The sequence below is a fragment of the Typopeltis vanoorti genome, chromosome 9 (assembly GCF_054136105.1).
Source record: "Typopeltis vanoorti isolate ZY-2024b chromosome 9, IOZ_Tvanoo_1.0, whole genome shotgun sequence".
Lineage (NCBI taxonomy): Eukaryota > Metazoa > Arthropoda > Arachnida > Uropygi > Thelyphonidae > Typopeltis > Typopeltis vanoorti.
In genome coordinates, this window is record NC_143557.1 from 49,881,542 (window position 1) to 49,894,548 (window position 13,007).

The 13,007-nt window shown below is 34.7% G+C and overlaps 1 protein-coding gene across 1 annotated transcript in view; it reads left to right on the forward strand.

Moving 5' to 3' along the window:
• Positions 1-12,693, forward strand: part of LOC150103028 (uncharacterized) — a 110,023-nt gene extending 97,330 nt beyond the window's left edge. The window contains exon 6 of the mRNA XM_090398143.1: positions 12,324-12,693. Within this exon, the coding sequence (XP_090254269.1) occupies positions 12,324-12,529 (206 nt within the window). The 3' untranslated portion in view covers positions 12,530-12,693. The remainder of the gene's footprint in view (positions 1-12,323) is intronic.
• Positions 12,694-13,007: the final 314 nt, after the last annotated feature.

Below are 13,007 nucleotides of genomic sequence, written 5' to 3' on the forward strand. Positions count from 1 at the left end.
TTTCGTAAATGCTTTAAAGATAAGTAAAAAACGTATATTTTGAAACTTTACATTTTTAGCTTTTAAATAGTACCTGCCAAAAGGGTTGTTAATGTGGATTTTATTATCATATTTGGTTGGTAAAAAGTGTTTCGATATTTTATGGCTTGTGTCACTTTCGTCAAAATTATTTCCAAAAGTGACTACTATGATCGCTGCATTACCCATCGCCTCTGTTGACTGGACTCTGTGTCATCACTCTTCATGCAGTACGCACAAGTTACGTGCTTGTGGTGGTAGCGGAACATAACTAGTGAATTTTAGTGTAGAAAAGTACTTTTCTTATTAATAAATAATCAAGTTTGATTTTAGTGAAAGCTTATTGAACTGCAGGAAGATGTGGGTTTGAAGCTTGTACATAATTATAAGCTCATCTGTAACTGACTTTTAGAAACAAATCCCAGAAGCAAAGTATCCCAATTTTCAGAAAACTGGCTTCTGGCTACTCTCAGTTTTTGAGACAACTTACTGCTGTGAATCTCTCTTCTCTGTAATGAAATTTGTCAAGTCAAAACATCATATCTTCACTAACAGCCACCTCACCGAGCTTCTTAGAACAGCTTGGACATCCTACCAGCCAGATTTTAAACTATTAACTGCACAAATGAAGAATCAATCAAAGCCTTCTATGAGTAGAGATTAAACATATTCTTCTTTGGTGAGTAGGACTACTATATAGTTGTATTTTTTATTATTTATAAATACAATCTTAAAATAATATTTTCTGCAGCTCTTGAACATTCAAAAATGTATTATATACGACTCTTATTACCAAAGAACTTGCCCACCCCTGATCTACATGGTATGCTAAAATTACATTGAATTGGTTAGCTGTTAAAATTATTGGCCTGACCTCTAATGGGGGTGAAAAAAAAGTCATTAACACGCTCAAAAACAGAGATATAACAATTTGCTCTGATGAACAAGCTCTTAAACAAGAATGACAAATTAGTAACAATACATTTATAAATAATGGCTATAGTAAAAACACTATCAATAAAGTTCTTCATAAAACTTCATCAAAAAATAAATATAACATAGATAACAGTAAAGCCATAGTTATTCCATACATTAAGGAGTTATCATAAAAAATTAATAGAATTCTAAACCATTATAATCTTAATGCTACTTTTAAACCACCTAGAAAATTAAAAAATCATATTCAACTCCTCTGAGGATCCTGTTGCACCTGTAACTTACCTTATGTCGGTGAAATTGAATGTACAATCGTTATCCGTAAAAATAAAAAAAACGAAGCGTTAAATTTAACAATTTTGGTGATGCAGGCCTCTCGGGTCTCTTAACACCCTAAACTGAACTGACTGGAAAAGTACATATTCTTTAGATCATACAAAAACTTGGTATAAATGGAAATTTAAAGAATCCTATGAAATTTGGATGGCACACATTCAGCCCACTTAGTTCAAGTTATCCAGCAAACCCTGACTTTAGGACTTGAAGCAATTATTTCAACTTTTATTACTTATAAAAGTTGAAATAATTATAAGTTATTTATATGCATACTTATGAGTAACTTTTGTGCGAACATGTTATTTATTTATTAATTATATATTAATAATAAGCTTAATTTATTTTTGTAATCAAATAGATAATAATAATAACAAGACTAGCTTTGATGTAGTAAAGTTTGGTTTTTTTTCCACCAATGTAATGTAATCTATGTAACTTTAGCATAACATGTAGATTGCTGTGCAGCTTGTTTCTTTGTATATATGTGTATACTCCAGATAATGACCTTCATTTGAAGGTTGAAACGTCGAGTGATTATTTTAGTTTATATTAAACTGAAGTTTTACTCTAACATGGTAGTTGTTAGAGTAAAATTTTTATGATGAATTCTGATCACCATGTACCATGAAGGAAAAGATTCATATTTGAATTTTGTTGATCTGGATTTTGTTGATATGACAAGTTGCCAAAAGAAAAGTTATTCGAAATGCTCCAGTTATATGGCGTAAATGGGACACTATATCAAGCAACACATAGGCTCTGTTTGAATTGTAATTCAGCAGTAAGAATTGAAGGAGATAGAGGAAGATGGTTTGATGTTAAGTCAGGTGTGCGACAAGGGTGTATGTTATCTACACTGTTATTTATCATCTATATGGATCACATTATGAAGAAAGTGGTATTAAAATTGATATCCAAATTGAAGATATTAACTCAGCTCTTTACTTTATGCAGATAACATACTCTTAAATAAATTCGGGACGTCTCAGGATTTCCTGACCAAATTGAATAACTGCTGTAATAAATTTGATGTGAAAATCAGCATTAAAGAGACAAAGATGATGAAAATATGCAGAAACATTGAAAATATCAACTGCATCCTGAATTGTGAATCTATAGAACAAGCAAAACATTTCAGCTATCTAAGCACACGTTTTAGCGAAGATGGCAAATTAAATTTGTAAATTGACAGCAGAATTAGCAAAGCTATACTGGTAGGAAGTCAATGTGCACAAATTCACATGGAGAGAAGAGGCTAGGAATAAGAAAAGTCTCATTGACTATGTTATTGTTGATAGTGATGTTTTCTCCCTGGTGCAGGACACCAGAGTGTACAGAGGATTTGAAATTGGAAGTGATCACTATTTAGTCTTGAGCAGGATAAAATTGAATTTCATATTGAAAAGAATAACATGTAAGAAAGTTTTAAAGCGAATAAAAGTTGAGCAGCTCTCAGATGTAAACTGTAGACTAAAATACAGAAATATTATTGAAAAGAAAATGAAAGAGTTTGAGAACAGGAATCAAACCTTGGAGATTCAGTGGAAAACTCTGAAGAAAACATTGATTGATTCTGCCAGAGAGGCATGTGGTGAGGTTGTGTGCAAAGATAAAAAAATCAGAACTCCCTGGTGGACACAGGAAGTTAAAGAGGCAGTGAAGGAAAAGAAGAAAGCATATCAAAAGTTCCTGGCAAATAAGTCAGCTTTTACTCTTACAGAATACAGAGACAAATGTAAGAAAGCTAAACAGTGTGTAAAACTAGCTAAACAAAAGTCATGGGAGGACTTTGGCAAGAATATAGAAAATAAATATCAAGAAGGTGGCAAAATATTCTGGAGGTTGTTGAAGAAGCTTAGGAATGGAGGAAAGAGTGCTGTAAAAGGAATTAGAGATGATAAAGGTGAAATGAAAACAGGAGAAAAAGATATCCTTGAAGTATGGAGTAATTACTTTGAAAAACTGCTAAATGAAACAAGCAGTGATGACAGCACAGTGATAAAAAAACACTGACCAGGCATGCAGTCAGGAATACATATCCATACTTGAAGTAGAAAAAGCCATCAAAGGCTTGAAATGTGGAAAGGCAGCAGGAGTAGATGATATTCGACCAGAAATGCTGAAGTATGGTGGTATAAGAGTCTTACAGTGGCTGCACTGCATAGTTCAGAAAGCCTGGACAGAGGGACGAATTCCCGATGATTGGAGTAGAGCTCTCATAGTACCCATATATAAAAAGGGAAATAAAACTGAATGTGAGAATTACAGAGGTATTTCCCTGCTGAGTGTTCCTGGCAAGATCTATGCAAGTATACTTGAAAAACGGTTGAGAAGAATTGTGGAAGAAAAGCTTGGTGAAGAACAAGCTGGATTCAGGCCAAATAGAGGCTGTCAGGATCAGATCTTCACTTTACGACAAATAGTCGAGAAAGCATGGGAATATAACAAAGATCTGTATTTAAGTTTTGTCGATTTGGAAAAGGCATATGACAAGGTGCCAAGAGAGAAGCTATTCAATACGCTGCAGTTATATGGTGTCAATGGGGCATTATATCAAGCAATACTTAGTCTTTATTTGAGTTGTGAGTCAGCAGTTAGAATTGAAGGAAGTACAGGAAGATGGTTTAATGTGAAATCTGGTGTGAGACAAGGATGTACATTATCCCCTCTGTTATTCATTATCTATATGGATCACATTATGAAGGAATGTGGTATTAAACCTGATATCAAAATTGGAGATGTTAATGTCAGCTCTTTTCTTTTTGCGGATGATGTTATACTTCTAAATAAATCTGCTACAAGTCTGCAAGATTCTCTGACTAAATTGAATAGCTGTTGTAATAGATATGGTATGAAGGTCAGCAATAAAAAGACAAAGACAATGAAAATAGGCAGAATCATTGAAAATGTCAACTGTGTTGTGAATGGAGAACCTGTGGAACAAGTAAAACATTTCAGCTACTTAGGCACAATTTTTACTGAAGATGGTAAACTAAATATAGAAATAGACAACAGAATCAGCAAAGCTGGTATCGTGGGAAGTCAATTGAATAAATTCATATGGAATAAGAAAGAAATTAGTCGGAACACTAAATTAGCTGTATACAAGACTGTGTTCAAACCAATTTTAACTTATGGATCTGAGAGCTGGGTCAGAAGTAAAACACTTGACCAAAGACTAGAGACCGCAGATATGAGAGTCCTGAGAAAGATTAGAGGTGTGAACAGATGGCATCAATGGCAATATCATATTAAAAATGAGGATATTAGGAAAGAACTTGACATTGTCAGCATCCAGGAATGCGTTAGCAGAGCTAATCTCAGATGGTATGGTCACTTAAATAGAATGGGAGAGGAAAGATTAGCAAAACAAGTGTTCTGTGCCAGGTTGGCAGGAAAACGACCCAGAGGAAGACCAAGATATAGGTGGATTGATACGGTACAAAGTGCCTTAGACGATAGAAATATAAGATCTGATAATGTTGGAGTCTTGACAAGTAACAGACTGATTTGGAGGAAAATTGTAGATAGGAAGTTAGTAATGATGTAATTTTTTCATGTAGTACTGTCATATCCTGTACACCCCTTGAGGGTACATGGCAGGAATTTGATGATGATGATGATGGAGAGAGAGATAATGAAATAATTCAAACAATGGGGGCTAACCAACAAAGAAGGAATTCATATAGAAGATAATTTTATTTTAGATATCTTATTCTTATGCAAATGATCAAGGGATTTTTGGAACAACTGAGGACACTACAAAAAAACTGTATATAAACTGAATTTAGTAATAATAAAAAAAAATATATATATATGTGAATTTCTCAGGAAAAAAAACTAAACTATGGCATTCAAAAGGAAAATGCCCATCTGAACTAAAATAGTAATAAACAATGAAATAATTGAACAAGTCAACAGTTTTAATTATTTGGGCTATAAATTAAATTTTAATGAAGACTAGCAAAATTTAACAAAATTCTCCAAAGTAAATAGAGTAATAAACAATACATTAAGGCCAGAAATAGTCACCAAAAAAAGCAGATTAAGAATGTATAATATTTTATCAAAACCAACATTATTATATAGCAGTGAAGCATGGACAATAAGAGAAAGAGATAATAAAAGAATCATTGCAGCAGAGATGAAATATCTCGGAACAGCAGGTTATACAAAATCATACTAGATAAAAAGAGAAATGAAGACGTACTGAAAGAACTAAACGAAGCCCCAGTAATGGAAACCATAAAAAAATACAAAACCAAATAGAAAGAACATCTAGAATGAATGACATATGATAGAATACCTTGGAAAATGATGAACTGCAAACCAAAAGGTCATAGAAACTGAGGCAGACCAATGAAATGCTTAGCTGAGATCAAAACAATCCACCTGGCCTAGATTTGTGATAGGAAGAAGTAGTAGTAGTATATGTTCAAAACAATGACAAGCCAGGTGTGTGATCAAAGTGACTGAGCATTATTATGGAAGTATTATGAAGACAATTTTCTGTTGGAGTGTTCATGTACAAACATTACAAAATATTTTAACATATGAAATGGAATGAAAAGATGTTAGGAGATTTGTTTATTTTATTTTTTTGAAAAAATTACATAGTGACAGTATTCTTTGCACGTTTTTGGTAGATGTTTTGGCATTTCTGATCATTTGTGATACTCTCATCAAATAAATTTGTTCAGCATCCTCATAAGTGGTAATAGACAACTAATAAAGTTACTTTATTGTTTTTGTTTATTAGAATAAGTTAAAAAATTATATAAGAGTAAATATTGAAGTCTAAAAAATGTATAGCACCTTTTGACACGATTCTTGGGTGTTACCACATCATCCACTGAACGAATCACTGTTTTCTTCTAGGTATTGACCACTTGACTAGTCCAAAAATTTCAACTAGCAGCTGGCTCTTGAGACTACAGATATTGATGTAATACAACATAGAAAAAAAATTACAAAGATAATGCTTTTTCTTATCACTTTGGACAACGTCATTAAGAGAAGTGAAATATGAAAATACCAGCTGTCTGATAGATTATTGTTTTGAGATGAAAATGGAAAGCCTAGACAATATGATTGAAAATAATAGATTGAAAGTGTTAAACACATTTAAAATGTCTCTATCAGCTTCCAAAATGAAGATAAAGGATTTTTTTTTCTCCAGGAGTTACATTCCATAATTCAATTTGCAAGATGATTGAAAAAATCAGCATTCATTATATATTAATCTGTAATAAAGTAAGTAAATAAGTGATGATGAGAATTATACCAAAATTTTCTGTTAACTCTAAATGGAGCCAAATCCCTTTCCCCAATCAGCAACTGATTCTCCCATAGATGACAGTATGGTGACTACTCTCCTGAGCACTACTCCCAGACATCTTGATGCTTACACATCGTGCCTGAATGGTGCAGTGTAGGAGCAACAGCTGCATAGTCTCAAATGCTTCCTAGAATGGAAGCATTAGCTTCCATTATAGTGACCTCATCAGCAGAACAGTTGCAGTAACAGTACAAAACCAATTCTGGCCAGCACCGCCTTTCAATGCTCAAAGTACAAATGGTATAGTTGCAGTGGCTAGATGGGATTCTAATTTAAAGATGTTCAATTATCATCCCACATTAAAAACCCTCAGCTCTCATTGCATGTAGAACATGCACATAAAGGCATTCAGTTCATGTATATACTACTGTAATCTGGGGACTATCGGCCATTGGAAGGAAGAAAGGACTCATGGGACTAAGGAATAATTACCTGAGGCAGCATGTGATAGAATGGACTAGGGGGTTTAAGAGGACTAGATTTAGTAATTGCATCAGAGAATTTGTTCATAACCAGTATCACCACATTGCCACCATTTGTGAGAGTGATATGGTCTTGTTCTGGGAGGTGGCTAAATGTGTGGAATTTTCAGTTAACAGAGGATGTATATGGGATTGCAGGGCTGGTAAATATGACAAATTCTGGAGATTGCTTGGATAAGGCACGCGAAACTGCAAAGTCTGAATGTTGATATTGCATGGGAAGTGGTAAAGGAGTGCTTGAGTGAAGTAATATCGGACTGTAAACCTAGAGTCAAGAGAATAAATCAAGTGGAAATTAAATCGATGAATACCATCATTAAGCTGGAGCTACAGGAAAAAAAAAAAAAAAAATTCTGGATGGAATTCAGTGAGAAAGGTGACCAGCAGCAGCACATGAGAAGTACAAAGCACAGGCCAAAAGGATAACTAGGGTGGTAAGAAAGGCAAAAGCAAGTATGATAGGAAATTAACAGTACAGGCTGAAGATAATCCCATTGAGTTCTTTCAGTATGCAAGTAAAAAGAAGAATGTTCATGGCAGAATAATTTTAATGAATGTGGATGCTAGGAAGGTAATTGAATCAAGCAAAATAGTAGAATTACTAAGTGAACACTTAAGAGTATATCATCCAGGTGGAGATATTGCAGTAACAAAGGCAAAGACTTATATGGAAATTGAGGTAAATGAACTGAAGGTCCATAGTATATTATAGAACCTTCACATGAATACAGCTATGAGATTAGATGGTATACCAGCTCGAGTTTTACGAGAAAGTGCTAGGGAATTGTCAGTAGCTTTGTCCACACTATTAATCTAAGTCTTGGCTCTGGGTTAGTCCCAATGGAGTGGAAAGAGGAGAAAATAGTTCCACTTCATAAAGGAGGCTTCAAAACTGATGTATCAAATTACCAGCCCATCCGTATATTAGGAGCCATAGTCAAGCTTGGAAAAATTGTTCAAGGGCAAAAGACAGAAATGGGATTCTATGTGGGAGGGGGTAAACATGGTTTTGTGAAGGGTAGATCGTGCCTCAGTACTCACTCACGTTTTACAATGCAGTGACAGCTGAGTTGGGTGTGTTTACAGTGATAACTTCTGGAATTTTCAAATGCTTTTGACAGGATACCACATAGAATTCTAATCAGTCACTTGCAGCACATGGCTATATGGGTGGATATAAAGTTGATAAAGAGCTGTGGATTAGGAGTTGATGGAGAGATATCAGAGAGTAGTTTATTCAGGAGTAGCGGCATGCCACTAGTCACCAGTCTGTGACTAGTGGCATGCCGCAAGGCTCTGTTCTTGGACCTTAATGTACAATTTAATTTGTGCATTAATAATATAGGAAAGGATCTGAGAGAGCTCTTCAGTTATTTGCTAAAGATGCAAAATTGGATAGAGTAATGTGTACTAATATGATGTTACAATTTTGCAGAATGATTTGAATAGACTGGCAGTCTGGGCAAAGGAGAATGGATGTCGGTTTAATGTGGCAAAGTGTAAGGTTATGCATTTTTTTGAAGTGAAAAGATTCCTGCTGTGTACCACATTGATGGAACTGGACTCCAGGAAATTGATGAAACCAAGGATTTGGGAATGTTAGTGGATAGGGAGTTAAACTTCAAATGGCATATTTCAAAAGTGACTAGAGCCACTTATCGGATTACCTGGTTACTCTGGAATACCCTAACAAGCGCGTGCACACACAAACAGGTTATTATACCTCTTTATAGAGTCTTGGTAAGACCCCATATTGTCACCTGAGTTTCTTGGGGAATCAGGAGGAGGAGAGGATCCAGAGGTGAGTGACTAAGTGGTAGCAGGAATGTACCTTATCAGGACAGGTTGAAGATTTGTGGGTTACAGAAATTGGTTGATAGGTGGAAAAGAGATGATATGATTGAGACATACAGATTAGTTTTACAAGATTAATACAGATGAAATTTCTCAGAACTGATCTGGTGGTAGGAAACTAGGAGCCATCCTTGGAAATTGGGCAAAAGTGTAATTAGCAGAGGTGTCAGGACTAGATTTTTTGCTTGGAGAGTGGTAAATGAGTGGAATAGGTTGCAAGAGTCTGTTGTGGGTACCATGACTGTGAATGAGTTCAGAGTAAAGTATGATAGATAATGCAAAAATGTTGGATAGTGCTTGGCATGATGTTTAGAGTCTCCCTTGATGAGTCTAAGGACTCCATGGAGCAGCCCATAATAATAATAATACTTCACCACTACTATTTATTTATTGAGATTATTGCCAGATTGTTCATAACTTTGCTAATGCAAGGATGTGGCCAGTTGAATGTTGCACCTTTATCTGATATTTGTGCAATTGAGCCTGTTTCTAACTGATCCCATACCTAGCTAGCTTGCGTACTAGCTTGAACTATCCTTATCTTTTCTTTAAGCCTATTAGTATTTAACTAGGCTTAACACCACTGCCTGACTGGAGCCAAAATCCTTCAGAGGATGAGCCTCAACGTATCATAGTATGATGATCACTCTTCTAAGCATGACACTTGAACCAGTACTTGTCTGTAGACAATTTGGTGCCTGCACATCACTCCTGAATGATGAGGCATAGGAAGCAACAGCTGTTTAATCTCAAAGGGTGCCATAATGCTTTTATTCTGGTGGCTGTTATGTCGGAAGACATAACATTATTAGCGCTAATATAAGAAAACTAATAATTTACCAGAAATGAGGAACTTGTATAATATAGTAATTAAGTCTTGTATAAATTTTATTTTTAGTATTGTGGAATTTCAGTGTTTAAAAATATAGTAGTTACTTAGTCGGAATTTTGTATGTGAACAACTAACCATTTGCTAGATAAAATAAAATCAAAATACTATACCAAATGTGAAACAGCCAACTTCGATATATCTGTTGTGCAGAACGGTGCTTCCCTCCCCCCTTCATTTCAATGTAAAGTTACGAGAGTTTCGGTAGGTTGTCGCGAGTGCCGCTATGTGCTGGGAGACACAAGGAGCATGCACGGATGACGACAGAGGGAAACGGCACGTAGTTTAAAAGCGATGGTATCGCTACGCACCTGGCTTTTTCAGATGTTTTCCTGCTGCTGTTTACCTGTGCCATGGATCGTCTGGCTGGTAGTGAGGCTCCACGTGGTTCCCTTCGTAAGTGGAGAGTATGATTGTATAACAAAGAGAAACTACCAGTTGGAGACAAAAGAAAGCCCAGCAGATTTTAACGGTGGAAAACAAGAATGAAGAATTCCAATCGAAGTAACAGAGGGAAAATCAAGATAATAGTCTGACGTAAAATTTTGAAGTGGCCCTGAGAGAAAATGCTGAGAACCGGTAAGGTGAACTTTATATCTACTATTTAGTGAATTAAATGTGAAGATCTGAATTGTGTGATGAAAGACATTCCTAGAACTGTGGCCAATTATAATGAAAGAAAATATGTCAGTAGACTCGTAATATGCGCTTGAAAGAGAATAATTTGAGTTTGTTAAAGTTTAAGAATGAGATAACTGCGTTAATATAGGACTGTTAAGGAAAATCTTGAATGAATTCTTGTGTAATTATTAGTGAGATGAAACTAAATAACTGAAAATTGAGATATAGTATTCTGTGATATAAGCTTTAACATTTAGTATTCTGTGATATATAATTTGGATTTAGTATTTTGAGACATGAAATTTCAAGAGTGTTTTATTTAACTATGTGCACGAGAGTGTGATGATTTATATGTGTATTCTAATTGAAAGATTGACTAAGCTTTTATAAATGTATTTGTGTGATATATTCAGTGTAATTAAATGTTTTGTTATTATTATGAAATTTGTCTTCCCTGTGTCTAGAACTACTGCACTTGCTCACAAAGTGAAACGAACCACATAAAGGCGGGAAAAAGTTTAAGTTAAGGTCACGATTGCAAGTTATAAAATTTTACTGAGAAGAGTGAACGTTGACTGGTTTCTAACTCCCTGGCTATAATTTCAGTATATCCTCGGACTCAGAGCGGCACAGCTAAAACAAATAAATTTCTCGGAGTTTGAAAAGGGAGATAGAACCAGAGTTGAGACAAAGAAATTGGCATCTGCCATTTGCAATTCTTTGTCTCACAAGACCTCAGTTTCATTCTTGTCAGAGATACAGCCAGGAGTGTATTGAGAGTTAAGAAAGATAATTTTAAGGAAAAGTCGACACGACATGGCCACATTTCCAGAGCAATTGTACCATAACAGTATGAAAGCAACTCGAGCTCATGTTGCTTTTCAGTGCATGAGGCACAAGCGATATGGTTGCAGTGGCTAGGTGGGGTTTTGACTTAGAGGCATTCAGTCATCATCTCACATTGAGTCCATCCTAAACCACTTTGTGCACCAGAGTCTGGTTCCTTGCTAATGCCAGGTCACGGCTGCCACAGATTTGTTGATTTGAATGATTAACACTTTCTGATAGCAAGCTTGACCAAGCACATTTGTGACTCCATCTTAACCTATCTTATCTCTATATATTATGTCCCCAATCTACTCCTATTTATGGGTCTATTCACAATGTATCACTGGTAGAATTCAATTGGTCTGTTGTTTGTCCTGTTGAGAACTTACTGAATATAACAAGTGCTGATATACATGGGATACTAAGATAAATCATTGACATTAATCTTAGAAAAAAGCAGTTATGGGTTTAGACTAAATAAGAGTTAAAAAGACCTGACAAATAATTAAAGATTTATAGAAATATAATTGAGATGACATACGTTCAGAGCCAGGGAAAAATTTGTTTAAAACAACATGACTATATATATGATACGTAGTCATTAATGTGTTTGAAGTTTCAAAAAAAAACAGGACTTCTCACTTTTTGGGAACTGTTCAGAAAAGCATATGGGCTGGTGTTAATATTCATCATGCCAATAAAGCAGATTAACTCATGTTTCTAATTTTTTTTTTATGTTACATTTTCACAGTTTATTTTAGGTTTTCTCGATGTGCTTATTAATTCTCACATTACTTCATTTTTATTCATATTTTTCCTTCAGTGATTTAATACTATAGAATAACTTTAAATATCATACATGTCCTATTAATAAATTTTTATTGACATTATTTTATTTACCTGGTTCTCTTGAATAGCCAGAAAATCATACCTTGAAATTCTAGATACATGAGTGATTACTATATGAATTTACAAACTTTTTCCTGAAAATGTTCTTAAAAATGCTTTTTTATTTTTTTAGGTGATGAAATTTCGTATCAGCCTGTTTTTGAAGCACCACACATTTCACAGAATAATCGCCATCATCATCATCATCATTCAGATTTATTCGTGCCTTCAGATATCCATCCCAAACCAGTGTTGAGATATACTGTGTCATTTGCTGTTGAAGAAGGGCAGTTTGATGATGCAGATGACGATAATGTGGACAACTGTGAAAAGTTATAACAAAATGGGTTATCTTTCATTTCAAAAACTCCATCTTCTCATTTTGTGTGTGTCCTTTTTTTTTTTAATTTATTTATTATTATTATTTTTAGAATGTGAGTTTAGAGATGATCTTTTTAACTGATTAATGTATAGTGTTTTTTTATAAAAGATTTTACATTTAATCTCATAGAATTTGTTTTGATTACAACAAAACTATATTGCAGGTTTGGCACAGGATGAATTCTTTACAAATCTCAAGCAGCATAAGTTAATTGAAATGTGTTTTAACTATTATAAGACCTACTCACTTGTTTCTTGAGTTTGACATATCTTAAATGGTAAAGGTATTCTTCAGTATTTCATAAATATCATCAGCTACACACGCACGCACGCACGCACACACACACACACACACACACTGCATAACACTACCCATTGCAAAATGAAGATATAATAATGCTAATTATACATGCAGTCCATAGGCAAGTTTACTAAG